The sequence below is a fragment of the Lonchura striata genome, chromosome 5, assembly GCF_050655825.1.
Source record: "Lonchura striata isolate lonStrDom1 chromosome 5, ASM5065582v1, whole genome shotgun sequence".
In the NCBI taxonomy this organism is placed as follows: domain Eukaryota; kingdom Metazoa; phylum Chordata; class Aves; order Passeriformes; family Estrildidae; genus Lonchura; species Lonchura striata.
In genome coordinates this window covers 46360103-46377348 of record NC_140707.1, presented here as the reverse complement: position 1 = coordinate 46377348, position 17246 = coordinate 46360103, and the positions used below count along the sequence as shown (strand labels likewise).

The 17246-nt window shown below is 37.6% G+C and overlaps 1 protein-coding gene across 3 annotated transcripts in view; it reads left to right on the top strand.

The window, feature by feature from the left end:
• PRKD1 (protein kinase D1) overlaps positions 1-5525 on the top strand; it is a 113865-nt gene extending 108340 nt beyond the window's left edge. For all 3 annotated transcript variants that reach the window (XM_021539327.3, XM_021539325.3, XM_085580430.1), the window contains 2 exons: positions 2309-2394; positions 4549-5525. In XM_021539327.3, coding sequence (XP_021395002.3) covers positions 2309-2394; positions 4549-4767 — 305 coding nt within the window. In that variant the 3' untranslated portion in view covers positions 4768-5525. The remainder of the gene's footprint in view (positions 1-2308; positions 2395-4548) is intronic.
• The last annotated feature ends 11721 nt before the right edge of the window (positions 5526-17246 follow it).

Below are 17246 nucleotides of genomic sequence, written 5' to 3'. Positions count from 1 at the left end.
ACAATGGTCACTACTTTTTGATAGGTGGTATCAAAACCATTGTGTATGACTGATTCCTAGTCTCTTCCCCATAGCTTGAACTTGAGAACGTCTCCTATTAATAAAGAGAAAGAAGATTAAACCCACTATTTTGGAAAACAAATTAAGTTTTAAGAATTTCGCCATCTGCCAGTAATGATCCTACTGGATATCCACTGACTTTCTTACTGCACATACAGTTCACCAGCATTTTGAGAGGGAACAAAATAAGAGTTAAAGAATTTAGCATTAACTGTACTTGATACTAAAAGAGTCAGTAGATAAGAATCTGTTTGTCCACAATAGAAAAGTAAAATTAGGACCATCTGTTCCAGGAAAAGAATGGCTCAGAGTCTCTGGCAATGCTTTCTTTCTCAAAAGTCCTGAGATTTATTTTCCGTTGTTCCCATGATTGCTTTGATTTCCAAGACAGTATTCACCACCAGGAAGTCAGAGCTGCTTTAGTGATAGTCTTCTATCACCAAGAATAGTTTTGTCTGTCAAACTTACTGCATAAATTCAGATAGACTTCCATGTCCATTCCCATTTTCCTGGATGTTGTTTTCATTGTGCTCTGCCCCGTGGCAAAAGCACACGTAAAGCCCTAGATGGCAAATGGAGCCTGCAGTGAGAAAGTCTCTGTTAATAAAGAAAAGCTTTTCCACATTGTTATACAAAATACAACCTCAGAGATAATAGGTTTAAAGAATTCTGTTCCATCTCATACTCTTTAAAACAGACAAGATGGTTATTCAGCTCCTTTAATACCCAGCTGGCAACAATATCCATCTGACCCAGTGTTTCAGACTCAGTGCCCCTCAGTGATGCCATGTGTCTGTTAATTTCAAGACCATCTTTCCCTGTCTCTGTGATAGAGAGAAATAAAGATGTAAACCAGCATACTTTGGACATGCCAAGGGATAATGTGATGTAATGGAAAAATTACAGGAATATTATCATTCCTTGTGGCTAGTCAGTAATTCTGGAATGACAGTAGGTTTCCACCAGAACACATGCTGAACATTTAGCACCACCTAATAGGATTTAACCTTTCATTATAGCCTCATTTTTTTAATTTTTTTTTTTTCTGTAATTGCATTCAAAGCTCATCAATCTTATTCCAGAGATTTTTCCAAATGGGTCACTCATTGTAGTTCCATGCACTGGTCATTAGCTCATGGGTCTCATCCCTTCAGGCACCACAGCACACATATCTACAGGATGAAAGAGTTGGGTTTGTTCAGCCTGGAGAAGAGAAGTTTCCAGAGGAGACCATATAGCACCTTGAACTACCTAAAGGAAGCTACAAGAGAGCTGAAGAGAGACCTTTTGCAAGGGCATGTAGTTTTTAACTGAAAGAGAGTAGGTTTAGGTTGATTATTAGGAAGGGGCTGGATATTAGGAAAACTTCTTGATTGTGAGGGTGATGACACAATGGGACAGGTTGCTCAGAGAAGTTGTGGATGCCCCATCTGTGGAAGTGTTCAAAAACAAGTTGGACAGGGCTTTGAGCAATGCAAATCTAGTAGAAGGTCTCCCTGTGCATGGTAGGAGAGTTGGATCTTTAAGGACCTTTCCAACTTAAACCGTTCTGTTGATTCTGCATACCTCAGTGAATCACTACATTTTTAAAAGAAGCCCTCTCACTTTTCTGAAACTTCCAACTGTTGACTAGCAAGTAGAAGCAATGCTCTGTTCAAAAGAATAGTATTGCAAGATTTGATGACTTACAAAACCTGATTTCTCCACTCAGGGACTAGTAAAGTGCTGCTGTCAGCTAAAAGTGACACTGAAAGTCTCAGAAAAATATATACATGTATATTGTTTACTGTGGTACCTGAAGAATACTGTTCTTGGGAAGAAAATGCTAAAACTGGAAGATTTGGCCATGAGGGAATATTTTTACTCAAAGTGACCTTTCACCTTGCTGCCACAAATGTTGGTGTAGGAAAACTCAATTTATTATGCCAAATGTTGCTCATCCTCTGCATCCGTGTGTCAAATCACACAACTGTAGACCTCACTTACATGAGTTTTCTTTTCTCCTGAGCAGGATCAGTTTGAGAATTATTTTCAGGCACCAGCTCAGTAAAAGAATTGTAATCCCATTAGGAAGGGTTGCATGGGTGCCTTCAGATACATAAGCATTGGCTGCAATTTGTAAAAGGGGAGTAAGAAGGGACGAATGGCCTCTTTTTACACCTACCATGTCTGTGTAGCTCTCTGTTTGCATGTTCTGGTTGAAACAAATACATTTGAACTAACATTTCCCAATATTATTTCTTTTCAGCTATTGATCTCATAAATAATTTATTGCAAGTGAAAATGAGAAAGCGCTACAGTGTGGACAAAACCTTAAGCCACCCATGGTTGCAGGTATTTCTACAAATTCCATATTTTTTCCTTTCCTGTTTAGACTCTAAACATATAACAAATCTTCAACAGCACAATAGAATCTACAAAAATCTACAAACCTGCAGATGTTTTTATGTCCTTAGAACCTCATGCTCATTCACCGATTTACCTCATTAATTTCTGAAGTATTAGATTACAGTACTAAACAGTCTTATGCTGTCAAAATACATTTTAAAATATTTTATTATTTTTTTCTACTTAAAAAATTATGTATATAAGAAAACTCCTTGTAGCCATTTGACTTACATTATTTCATTGCCTACAATTTACTCTGATTCACTTATTAAAATTATTCAATGGGCTTTCACTTCACAGTCATCACAAAAACTAGTGAAATTGTGTGCTTGCCAGGAAAATACACTAACCACATTCAGCTGAATTCTTCAACTAAAAGCTGAGATATAAGGAATTTCTAAGAAGTCAGCAGTCTCTGTCTTGTGCTCACCATATGATATGGCAATTTTTTTTATCCTGGCAACAGCAAAATCGCTACAACTTTAAGGCCTGAGACAAAGCAGGGAGGAGCCAGGGCTTGTCCCATCTCCCCAGCCAAGGAGCTGGGAAGCCTGGGGACAGCCCAGGCCAGGGCATTGTGTCCCTCCCTGGAGATGAGGACAGGCTGAGGCCAGACAGATGCATCAGCCTGTCGGATCTCCCAAGGGAGCTTTGTTTGCATCTAGGAAAGTCATCATGGCACAGGCATGGCCTAGACCAGATACATAATCCCCAGTCCCAAAAGAATCTTTATCAAACCAGAAAACTGAGTCCTATTTTGGTATCTTATAGCTGATACTGTGTCATAAAGTAGATGGTGACCTTCTGGTATAGGAGATAAAGGGCTCTAACTGCCCTTGCTGCACCCCCCCCTTCTCAGGGACATTTATCTGGAGCTTGCTTTCTTCCTCTCAGATTTCCTGTCCCTCACTAGTTTTTTCCTCCAAGACTCTTCTTCTCCCTGGCAACCATTGCAGGATGCATTTGCCTTGAGTCTTTGAGGACCAGAAATGTCTGGGCTAAGGTCTGCAGCAAGGATGTTTGCTGTCTGTTTCACGTGACAGGACAGGGTCCTTCTCATCTGGATCCACTTCTATTGCTTGTGTAGTAGTAAGTGGAGGTGAACTAAGATGAGGCAGATCAGCAGCAGCTCTAGCACCAGGGTTGGGAGGAGTCCTCTCTCTACAAGAGTCCTACCTTGCAGGCTAAGGAAAGATAATTGATTAATTTTCTTACAGGACGGTGATGACTCTAAAAATGGGCCAAAGTATATGAGATGCTGAAGATGAAAGCTTTATGCATTTACTGTGTTTGGGCTTTCTGGTACTTTGGCTATGTGGTTAGGATTGTGTCTTAGGCTGAGACAAGATGGAGAAAAAAGAAAACTGGATACAGGATCATGAGGAGAGATGAGTCTGCATGGGACTAGTATTGGCTCTATTACTGAAACTTCATGCATGCTTTGGGTGGGAATAAGAAAATAAATTATTAAACTTGCTTACTTTGGACAGATAAGAGGCTGCAGTACATGATGGTCTAAACAGCATGAGACTCAAACTAACTTCCATCCTTACATTTGGCTGTCAACATGGAGTTCCAAACTACCTTATTGTTTAGATATATACATTTCTTTGAGCAAGCCAGTAATTGCCCATGTTCGGAAAAGGAGTTTTTCCTAGCCCAATCTGAATGTATGTTCTGCATGATTATACTGAGATACAGACTCGACTGTCTTGACTGATAGAGATCACTAGAATGTACATGTATAATTTAAAGATGTTTCTTCTTCCTTATCTTGTGACTAGAGGAAGGAATTACTTTACCACCGTGCCTCAGTTAGACATTATGGCAATCTATACATACCCGTATATTTTGCAAAACAACCTGTAACATCTCAATACTATACTTGTGACAATTCAATAAAATCAACTTATCAAAAAATCCTCTAGAGATGAAATTTATATCTTTAGACTGATTTCACATTTATATAAGATTTTTTCCATTGTAGAGGAATAGGCATGACTCTTAGCTGAGTTAATAGCACTTTGAGTGTTATTGATAGCAGAAGGGAATATAATTTATTTTAGGAAATCTAAAAGTAATACTGTTATTCTTTTTCAGGACTACCAAACCTGGTTAGATTTAAGGGAACTGGAATGTAAAATGGGGGAACGTTACATCACCCATGAAAGTGATGACTCCCGGTGGGAACAGTATTCAGAAGAACATGGATTGCAGTATCCAGCACACCTTATCAGTCCAAATGCTAACCATAACGAAAACACCAAGCTAGAAGAAACAGAAATGAAAGCCCTCAGTGAGCGTGTCAGCATCCTTTAAGTTGCATCCCCTATAATCTGTCAAAACACTGTGGAATTAATAAATACATACGGTCAGGTTTAACGTTTGCCTTGCAGAACTGCCATTATTTTCTGTCAGATGGGAACAAAGCTGTTATGCTGTTACACTGTTGATATATCTGAGTTGCCAAGACAAATCAACAGAAACATTTTTGTGTGACCAACTGTGTTGTATTTACAAAAGTTCCCAGAAACACTAAACTTGTTATTGTGAATGATTCATGTTGTATTTAATGTATTAAAACCTGTCTCCACGGTGCCTTTGCAAACTAGTGTTTTTCTTACTTGAGCCTCATTTTGGTAAGAGAGAACTTTCCCGTGAAGATCTCGGGGGTATTTTGTGCATCGTTAGTATTGTAATTGTAAGCAAACTCTTGAAGAGTAGATTATAACTGCTGTTCTGTGAACAACTTCTACCATTTGGATAAAAGCTTTATTTTGTGTTCTAAAAACAGAAAAGGCAAAAAATAATGAATTGCATAGAACTGTACAGTTTCAAATCAGATAACCTGTGTGTGTGTATTTCTGTGTTTGTGTATATAGATACACATGCACACAGCATAACTTGCTCTTAAGCCTAAATGCCTTAGTAAAATATAAACTGCAGCATGTCAGTTGTATTTCCCTTTTTCTTAAAATATTCTTCTCTATTATGAATATTCACTAATATGTACATTCAGAAGCTAAATAACGTGTTGACTTTGTGTATGTTTTCAATAAAAGTCTTGTTAAAATAGGTTCATTGGTGAAACTTTCTGTTTGAAGTAATCATGGAGTGACTTCAGAAGTATGTAGAGCAAATTAATTCATCATTAAAGAAGACAGTGTGGACGTAGGTGAGAAAATGCTGCCGGATAACCTCTGTACCTATCACACGTATTTTATAAGAACCTAATCAAAGTGATTTTGTTCAGTTTTGAAACACACTGAGGGAGTGGGGAAGTTGAGGATGCATTAAAAGAACTTTAGTTTTTTGAGGAATTTGCTGCTTCTGCTTTTCCACTGAGTTACACTGAACTGACAAGGTATTGCAGATCTTTTTTGCTCTTCTTCTGAAAACTTTAAAGATACTAACTGTAATTTCTAACAATTACTTAGACTACCAATGCTAATACATTTAGTTTTAACAGTGGGGGATGTTCAGGTTGCACTATAAAAACACGTGACAAGGAACTCACTGAAAAGCTGAAATTTATTATATGCTGTGTCTGTCTTGGAAAAAAAACCCAGTTAATGTATAGGTATTGAATACTGAGGTTAAAAAATTAAAGATGCATTGGGCTAGAGGCAGAAGTACGCAAAGGTAAGAGCTAGTAGCCACATATGGTAAAGCTCTAGTCCTCAAATACTGGTTTTATGTTAGTCATGAGCTCTTCATTAGATAAATCCATTCTTTCATTGAAGAGCTTTGTCCTGAGAAAATTTTTGCCAGATATAGATCACTGAAGCCAGAAGAATTTTTCCTCTGTATTTTGCACCTCTGCTGGATACTTATGTACTGTATATGTAATGCTGCTGGATAGTAATATGTACTGTAATGGAAATTAAGAAAAGGCACCTCTATTCAAACAGAAAAAAAAATGAGATTCTAGAAAACTAAAAAGTATTGTGAAAAATCTTTCTCCTTCCTCCCCACCTTCTTTCCCTACTCCCACTTCCAAAAAAACCCAAAATCCTTTTCTGCTTAAGGTCTCTCATAATCATGGCCTTTTAACATGTTCTGAAGCAGTTCTTGTTGGGCAAGGTCAAATGTGTAAAATATTCTGCGATGCTGTATTTTCTGCCATATTTATATTTTGTCAGGATGTTTCTACAAGACTAAAAATTGGCTCATCATTGGCCATTGTTTATTTTTCTTTCAGCTTTACACTTAATTATCAATTGACTGTACTGTAAACATAAACATAGGCTTGAGCTGAGTATCAAATTTTCTGTCAGTAAAAGTGTATGTGCTTGAGTATATTTAAAAGCCCACTTATAGGTGCACTGGGGGACTCATGGATATAAGAAGATTATATCTCTTCCATTCTATGAGTATTCCAGGGCTCAAGTGAAAGAAACTAACTTTTCTAAAGGGAAATTAGGAGAATTACCAGAGTCATATAGACTTTTTTCAGCTGCTGATATCATGGCTGCTCATAAGGAGCTTGGACCTCATAGAAGTGCCTTAATTTTGTTGTGTCATTCCCTTGGTATTAACCAGCAACAGATTTAGAGCTCTGCTTTCATACTGATCAGTTTAGGTGAGTTGGGATTTTAGTAGTGACTTGGTTTCATTTACAATTAATGTACTAACTCTTGAGCAAAGATAGTTTTCAACAACACAGATAAATTCTCAGAAATATCAACATACTGGCACTCTGTTCTTAAGCATGGACAGTAGTGTAGAAATAGTGAGAAAGCAACCACTGTAACGTTCAACAGCATGTCTAAGAAGGTGTTTGACAAAAATAAAAACTACAACTTTCAGTGAAGGACGAAGAGCACTACATGCCTCTACTAAACCCCAATGTCTGCTGATTTCTTCCATAAGAATCCTTGGCATGCACATGAGTTTGCTAAGCACAGATCTGTGTTAATAAACTTTTTCAGTCTCATGGAGCACTTTCAATACACTGTTTGCCAGTGGAACAGAGACAAAAGGATAAATAAATTTCTATCCTGAGAAACTTTCTGACTAGCTACTGAACATGGTTTCCAAGGAATTCTTATTACTAGGGGCACATTTAACTTTTTTTCATCTCCATGCCTGTTTTGTTTTTGCAAGGGTTTTTGAGTGCTGAAGCTTGCTTCATCACTTTAAGAAACTTTTGTAAATATTCATTGCTTTTCAAAAAATAATCTGCCTTTAGCCAATATAATATATTAAATTTTTCCCTGCTGTTGTTCAAAAATATTACACTGTGAAATTTGAGCTGTTTGCATTTGAGCCAGACAGATGAATTCACTGATTCCTAACCCGTAGCCTAAATGGAACAGGCACATCAGCATCAGTGTACTGAAGGAAATCTGGGGTTGTGCTGTCCTGTATAAATTTCCTTTTTTTTTTTTTTTTTTTTTTTTTTTTTTTTTTTTTTAATTTACTCAGGAAAAATAAATGATAAGCTAGTCTGTGGCAATATTTCCATGGCCTTTACCATTTTCCATTAGGCAGTTCCTGCACATGCATCATGGAAGAAAACCAAAAGTGGTTATGCTGCATATAAGTGTTGACCTGTTCATGGTATTTCATTTTCTGCCACACCATATCCTGTGCATATCAAGCACGTGTACAAGTAATCATACATCTGAAGACACATTTATTGTGTCAAAACTTAGCTGTGGAGTGCAGAGAAGTATCCAACACATACTTGGAAGTCAGAATTTCCAATTTATGTGAAGTAGCTATTTTCACTTTTACAATCTTTGGTAAGTCAGAAACAGTTTATCCAGTGTCTTGTCCAGCTTAACTAAAACAAGGTGAGCAAAAGCAGGCACTTTTACAATTTGTACAGTTCAAGTGTCATGCAGCTGCTCAACCAATTGTCACCATCCATCCATCCATCCATCCATCCATCTATCTGTATCTTCGCATCATAGTATGGAAAGGAATTCCCATCAGTATGCCTTTCTCTTCCATTATCTCAGATATGTATCAGACCTCCTCATTCTCATCTTAGCAGGATCTCTTCAAAACCAGTTGGATATTCTACTTTCCTTGGTTTTTGTCCTCCCTACTCTTACCCTTCTACACGTCACTCCTGAAAAGCCTTCCTAGAGTCTCATCTCTCCAGGAGTTAGAAAACAGCAAATCCTGTTCTCATGTCAAGGCAGTAGCTGTCTGTTTTTTCTTAATTACAGGGTTTTGGTGGGTTTTTTTGTTTGTTTGTTTGTTTGAAAGATTCTTTTTTTCACATTATTAGATAAACCAACACCTCTTCTGCACACCTGAATTTTTCCTGGACATTGAAGTCATAGGCATGATAGGGAAAATGCTAACAAGCTGATACAGATATTTGGCATCCTTTCAAATAAGGGAGAAAGGAAAAAAAGAAAACTAGTAAGAAAATTTTAAGATTTTATCACTCGGCAAGTTAACCCCCGTATACTACTTCAGTCTGTAAGACTGGGCTAAAGATTACAGTTGGATAATTATGAATTATGGTGCAGTATTATTCAGCTAGATGTACAAAAATACTGGCATCCTGGAAAAGCTCTACTTCATGCAGATACTCCAGAGACTAAGACTAATAGCTGTAGTTGTTTAGCACCCCAAACTGAGCTAAACTTACCACTTTCATGGAGAAACTAGTTAGGTTTTTTTTTTCCCCTAGAAAAATAGATCAAAATGTATTCAACAAAGGAAGTCAGGCACAAACTGCACTGGCCATCTTCTGTCTCACCAGACCTGTGGCATCTGAACTAAAATCTTATATTCCTGGGGTTTTCCATGCATTTGCCAGGTGGGAAATAACCAAATTAAATGTAAACCAGAGGAACTCTTGGTAGATCAAGCACTTTCAGTGGTGACAAATTTGACATGTGAGTGGGATGCAATTTCTCTTTGCTTTTTGCTTACCTTTTTTTTAGCAACTGGAGTGAGTCAATGCTGAAATCGGAGTCTACTGGGTGAGCTAATATTTGTCTGTGCTTCTTGATGCATCATTGCTTTATTTCAGTGAAGAACAGGGAGCACACGAGCATAAACTATTTTGCTGCCTTACTAAGCACATCTACAAATTGAACATCAGCTGTTCACAAATAAGAATTTAATAAAAGTCTACTTTAGTTTCACACTGAGAACTTGCTCTTTTGAAAGGTACTATGAAATAAAATGTTTTGCATGGGCATCCAAACCCTAAGGTTCTAAACTAAGGGAATCTTATCTCTTCTGTGAGTCTGGAGAACCTGAGGCCTCTCTCTGCAGAAGTCTGCCAGGCAGGGTGCCAACCAGGGGAGCTACAAGGAAAACAGGCATGATGAAAATGTGTCTTTAAGGCAAATGCCGAAATCTGTAAGCATGTGTGTGCTGCCAAAGTTTGACAAAAATTGGCAGAATCTGTTGAAGTATTTCTATCAAGACAAACTATTTTTCTATATAAATTTATGATACATTTGCCAACTATAACTTAAATAGTTTTTTGTATAACTTCCAAAATGAATAGCGATTTATTGGTAATGACCTCTGACACTTCTAATGGGGACTGTTTTTTCAGAGAGTCCTAGTGACTACCCTGTGAAAAGCAAGTAGATATTATGGTTCCTCTGATGACTTAGGCATATAAAAACATGAGTTATTTGAGCAGTTAGGTCACTGAATTTAATACATGGAAACTTAACTGGACGTATTCTTAAAAAAATAAAAATTGACTTGAGGGACCTGGCCCACATTACCAAGTAAACAGCTGCAGCTGTTTAAGATGTTACTGTCTCAGCCTCCAGCTGTTTGTTTCTGGCCTTATAACAGAGCAAAAATAGAATATTTCAACTCTTCTGGCTGACACTCAGAAGAATCTAAGCACAGTTTTTATCTTCATGTTTAGGTGAATTTTTCCAGTTGTGAATTAGAGCTATGATTCTGCCATCTCTGGCATCTGGAAAAGAGGCAGACAGGAGGGCATTCTGCTGCTGTAGCCAAGTTTGCCAGAAGTCACAGGTCAGAGTGCTTAACTGTATTTCTCAAAAGTGAAATATGCTTGCAAGTATGAATCCCTGAGGGTTTCTAGGTGTTTCAGGCTTCCTGATTCCTCTGAACTAGGACTTAAGGTCTTCAGAGACTAATTAGGCACTGTTGCGGTTTCTAAGCTTGCCACTTTTTCTCATGGCATTGTACTCTGTGCTCACCACAGATGACCACTACGTGCTATGAATAGGAATCTTAATAAAAACAATAACTAAGGTGATTTTAAAAGCCCATGTAAAATATGTGTGTCCACAGGCTTTGCTCTGTCATCTGCCAAATGGAAGTACAATCAAGAATATGCAAGAATAGCACTAAGTGGTGATAAGTTAGAGTAGGCATTTGGCTCACAGCTCCAGACTGGAAAACCTCTAATATGAAAAATGAGACCTACTAGCAAAACATGGTGACTGTAGTTTTTCTTAGGGAAATAAGGATATCTAAATAAAGAGTACTTTTAATATTCCTGGGTTGAACTTGACTTTGCCTTTATCCTAATGGGAAGTTTTGCACACCAAAGTTCCATCTGGAAATGGGCCAATTCAAAATTAACTGCTTGCATTCTGATAATGGCCTTTTCATATTCATTGTGGTCTGAAAACAGCCTCTCATTGGCTAAAAAATGCAAATGTATGTATATGCATATACACTAACATTAAATCTGGGAGAGTTCCTACTAAACAAACAGAGTAATCAGAAAGTATTTATTGAAAGCTCAAATACCCCTTGTTCTCAGAGCTCAGTAAAACATGAAGGAAAAATTCCACAGACTGTTGCTTTCAAATGACTACATTTCAGGAAATTCAGAGAAAGTTTTAGGATTAGAAAGTTGAATGCAAACATAGAAAGAGAAGAGGAAGAGCACAAAGACTGCTAGGTATCCAGTATACCTGCTCCCCTCTTTGCAACAAATGAGGTGCACAATATTTTTACAGATTCTAAAAATTTATGACTATTAGCCCCTTGCTTGTGAAGAAGAATACAAATGTTTGAGCTTCAAAGCTGGGGTAACCCAAGTTTGCATGCATGAACTGGCTTGTTCTAAGCAATTAATAAAAAATCAGTCTCAGTACAAGGGTGCCTACACAGATATTATCCTGACATATCTTAGTCTTCTTATGGATTACTGACGCTTGGAAAAATGCAATATTCAAAAATATGCAGGAATGTACAATATTCTCGGTCAGCTCCTCCTTATGCTTCTATATTTAACTACATTTGTAGATGGCAAACTGACAAAGAAAGTAAATTAATGACTTGGGGCACAGAGACCAGTAACCTTGAACCCAAAGCCAATAAAAGGCAGGCATACTAAGTGATATATTCTCACATTTACAGTTAGCTTATATGCATCCAATGACCCTTAGATGAGACATTCTGTGGGAAGCAAAGGGTATACTGTGTCCATAAAATGTGAATTATATTCCACTTACAAAAAATCTCTTTGTCACACATTTGAAGTACTCATAAATACACAGACTCCCTGTAACTACAGCCATGGTTGCCTCAGAGGTCACAGTGTAGTGTGGCTGCTGAACAAAGGCACAGCCCTTGAAGTCCCATTGGCAGGCCCAAGTTAGTCATGGCAGATCCATTTGTTTCCAGCCTTGTTTAGCACAAATCTCTCAGCACATTGCTAACAAAGTACTGTGACAAAGTAGAATATAGTTTCATAGTATGTTAGAATAAGCTTTTCCTGTGCATATCCTGTCTCTGTGTAAAATGTGGAGCTCGAGGTAGTAAAGAACATGCACACAAAGAGGCTTGTCTGTCAGTGATTTGTGACAGCAGTAAAATCCTTCACATGCTATATGGAAAAGAAGCATGGTTGAATGACATAATTCACTCTTTTGATCAAGAGGACAGAGGTGTCAGTGACTGTACCAGAGATGTGATTTCTTCTACATTTTGTTTCCCAGCCTTTCAGTCAAAACTGACCTTGTTTGTCCCTGGAATCATCTTGTGACTGGGCTCCAGTTCCTGGAGCAGGGGGCACTCCATGCTCTTCCTTTAAAAGTCCCAGGCCTTTGCCCTTGCTCAAGCCTGCACAGTGCCTTTTCCATCTCACAGACCCGCTGTTTCCACATTTACTGTATATCTGCTTTTCCTTGTGAGGAGGGTCAGGAAGCTTCTGGACCAAAGGAAGGAGAATGTCTTCCAGCTCTTTCACTCTTGCAGCAGATTGTGGCAAGCACAATAGCAGACAGAATATGAAGATAACAACTCCATGACTCTGAGAAGGAGACAGCAGAGTGTAGGCAAGGTACTGCAGAGGATACAGGACTAGTATTATAAATGCTGCAATATTCTGCATACTTAATGACTCTCCTATCACATGCATTTAAAATCTTGATTCACATATTCCCTGTATAATTTGTTTTGAGCAGACTTATTCATGTATTCATAGCCTTAAGGGTGATGAAATTAATTTATTACTCTCAGTAATCCTCTCTCAATATTTGTACTCTTTTGTTGGCTAAGCTGGGGCTTTTACCAGTAAAATGATATTGGCACGGCTTCTAAAGTAGACATATTTATATGAGCACAAAAGTATCTTATAACTATAGTGGTTAAATCCCTAATCATACAAAAATAGATACACAAATATGACTAGATTCAGACAATATTATCACTTGAAGTAAATTCTCATAAGTAGCCCAACTTTACTGTACAGACAAAGCCTTAGCCTCCTCTTTCAAATCGCTTTGCCAAGTATCTGTCATCATTTTATGATGCACACAACCATACATTTGCCTGAAACCACCAAAGCAAACTCTTTTGAGCCAAGTGGGTAATATCACAATTCTAGATTGAACTCAAACCACTGATCAAAGACAAAAATGCCGGGGCATTGCCAATTTTCTGAGCCATCCAGTAACTATTAGCTTATGTTGTCTGATTTGCATGATAATTGAAAAAGAAGGGGCTGTGTGATTTTACTCCATTAACAACATATTTTCATACTTTGGGGTTTTTGAGATATGGGGTTTTGTTTTTTGATTTATTTTTTTTTTATTTTTTTAAATTTTTTTTAGTAGAAACATATTACTGACTTATTTCCAACCCCCTGCAGACTTTAACTTTTAAAGTGTACCATGCAATAAGGAGCCATCCTCGGAGCAAGCCGAGCCCCGCGGCGCGGCAGCCGCCAGCCGGGCGCGCCTCGCCACCTCCTGGCCAGCCCCGGCGTAGAGCGCGATGTAAATCCCTGCCGGGATATTTTTAATGTGAAACCGCAGTAATTCGCGTTCAGATAGGTACTAAGTCTCCTTCTGTCCGATGTCAGAATGCTTTGGATTCTGCTGCTAGTTACTCTGTATCAGAACAATAATGTTCCCCCTGCTTTCCATTTGCATAAAAAGAGCGGTAAGTTCTTTTTAAATATAGAAACAAACGCCAACAGCTAGAAATGGATATCGTTCTTCTGGCAGCTTTTAGTCAGCAGAGGTCACAGAGCAGTGCTGCCAAGCAACTTACAGGCAGCCACTTCCAACTAAATTAGAAAATAATGCTTCACAAGAAGACAGCTGAAAGTCCCACTTTCAGTTCAGAAGCATTGATCCATGAGACAATAGTAAGATACATTTTTTTTCTCTCTAGATCAAAGTGATTTTTCTTTGACATGAAAAAGTATATTTGGAAAAGCAAGTTAAAAACCGCAGCTAAACCATAATGAGATACACTTGGGAATATAAAAAAGAAATAGGATATTCAACTACCTATACGTAGATGGCAGCTTATTATTGCTCTTAGACTTCTTTTACCTGGTTGCTTTTTACTTCTTGATAGTCTTCATGTTCAGTCCCACAACTCTTTTGCCTTCAAACTCTCCAGTATCTGGCATCTAATATATATTGAAAATGTTGACAGTTTAATTTTTTATTTACCATTCTGATCATAATGTCTCCCTAAGTATGTTTTGAAGTCTTCAGCTGTTTTTTTCATAACTAGATACCCTACAGTATCAAGTACTTTAACATGTAGCTCACATCTGTCTATCATTAGAGTTTTCCAAGTAAAAATTCTGCCACTTACATAATTTGACCTTTTCCAGTAGATGTGAAGTTCACTTCTCTATTCCCTTGCAAATTGTTTTGTTGTAATCCACACACTATTTGTGGCAACATTTTCCCTATTTCTTTTACTACCATTTCAGCTCATCTGCACATTAGGCATCACATAGTAATAGAAATAGAATATTTTCCAGCATGATTCTCATGGGACTGCTCCCAAAACTGGCCATGGTTGGGTTCCTTTATGAATTTATTGATTAAGATGTACTTTCTGCAAAGCCTTTCTGCTGGAGAGTCTATACACTTGTCAGGGGAAAACAGCCACAGCCTGGAAGTGGCTGGTTTGGTACTGGATTATCTTTGCATATCCTTCTGCTCTTTCTTGGGGAAGATTGAGAGGATGGCAACAGGATGGAAGCATGGAAAAACATGACCAAATAGATAGCAAATTAAAATTCAAAACTGCTTTCCTCCAAGTCAAAAAGACAGAGATTTCAGATAATTAAATTGTGGAGTATGATAACACTGTTCAAGTCCAGGATAGAGTAAATTTAGTGCTGGCTTCTGAGCATAGAAATGTGAAAAAAAACAAATACTACATCAAAATGGAATCTGCAACACTGAAGTCCTTACACAGAATACATGTTAATTCCAGCTTGTTAGTGGAGGTTGCCCACAGATTTCAGGAGACTATGTTTCTGCAAAGGTAGCTAACCTGTCATCCTACAGAAATCTGTGTATCAAATCTAAGGAGAGTAAAAGCCAAATTCACCTTCACTAAGAAATTTTCAAGTTTACACACAAGTTTATATCACAAGTTACCTGATATGTCATTCAGAACTTAGTAGTATATAAGCCCTTTGCAAACTTTATTTTATCGATCTTTACAGAAGATATTGTGAAATAATTTACTGATTAAGTTCAGGAATTAGATACATGTATATTTCACTTATTCTGCTGCAATGTCTTAGTATTCCTGAGTTCCACCACACTTTATTTCTTAGATCTGAAATGTGAATCCTTGTAAGGCTCTGGACACAGCATTCAAATATTACTAGTCCTACTCAAAATCTGAAGACATATTTCTTATTGATTTAAGCATGCCATTAGCCTCTTCCAGTGTACAGTTCCTTTGTTTCTCAAATATTCTCAACCCACTCTGCCTTGCACTATTGCTTCCCCAAACTATGGTGGCTTAGGACCTGCACTGGTATGCAGACTCATTGCTTTCTGTAAGCATCATCTTATTTGATTTTATGTTGCTTGATACTTATGGAAGAAATAAATGAAAGCAACCTGAGCAGGAAAAAAATATTCTTTACCAAAAGCAGTGGGTCTATATCCTGAAAGTCCTGTTCTGAAATACAGTGTTGTTTAGTAAAAGCTTGTTTCCTATTTGAATATTCCTTTATAAATAAGAAAACAGACATTAGCAGATAAAGAGATCTAAGTTACTTTGTTTACCTCTCTTCAGGGCTATGGTATTAAAATAGAAAGTGTAAGAAATTTGTAGGGGCAAGGATTAGTTTAGCAAATTGCTACCAGGAGATGGCACCATTAACAAAATAATTTGAACGCCACATATAAGTTCTTCTTGACCATCTCTATGTCTGAATGCTTTGGCAATTCCAGGTGTTGTCTGAGTGTGATCCTGCATATCATTTGTCCAGGCAATCCTTGCTGCCAGCAATCCCAGGAATGGTGAAGGCATCCTGCACACTGCCTCACTGTTGACTTTTTTGCTCCTGTTGGCAGATCAGGACTTACCAAACACAGGAAGAGGCTAGGAGATTCTGGGCAGCATTTTCCTCTCTGATAAGTATATACTGATTTGGAAATAGAATTGAGGGGGTATAGGGGTGTAATATATATCCATATGTAATAGGTTTGGAGCTTTATTTATTTATTTTTAATATATTTTCTGCCACTAATTCAATGAAGACCTGAATGCAGTGTCAGAGAAGGGCTGATGTGAAGCAAACTAGCTCCAATCACAGCTGCAAGAGCCAAATGCAAATATTTAAACACTCCTTCCTAGAGGCTGAAGGTATGACATTGTCATCCTTCCAGTGTCTCTAAAGAATAGGATTAAATTATTTTATATTTGCAAGCCTGCAGGGAATACAACTTAAAATGACAAGAATTTAAATGCTCTGAGATCTTACTCTACCCTGCTCTGAGAGCATCCCTCTGGTCGAATTGGCTCTGTGAAAGGTGAACGAAAGATTTTCATTGATGACAACAATGTCAGAATTTCACCTGTTAACTGCAGATGAACTGGAACTTTGCACTCACACAGCTTGCAGGATCGAATCCCCAGTGTGACAGGAAGCAAAATATTTGCCATGTGTTTCATTTCAGTTTTAAGCACTTCAGGTTTTGAATCCTCTCGGTTAAGTAATTGATGTTTGAATGCCCTGTCTCCTGCTTGGTATTTTAAAATAAACCTTGCTACAGCACAGATTATGAATCAAAACAGCTGCTGAAACTGAAAGTGTACTTAAGCAGCAAGATGGCTCTTTGTGAATCATAGGAACTAGTCTTCCATATATTACTTCAGCATCCAAGGAGCTAAATTTCATGTACTTTGGTTTAAACAATTCATTCTATAGATCTGGTGTTTACAGATTTTTTTTTATTTTTTATTTTTTTTTAAAGTTTCCCCCATCACTTCCTGCCAAAAAAAAAATTAACTAAAAAAATCACTTTTTATCAATATCTGTTGTCAAATTTGTGTTTTTCATATGCCACAGCATATGAGATTATGAATAAATCTTTTGTCTTCTG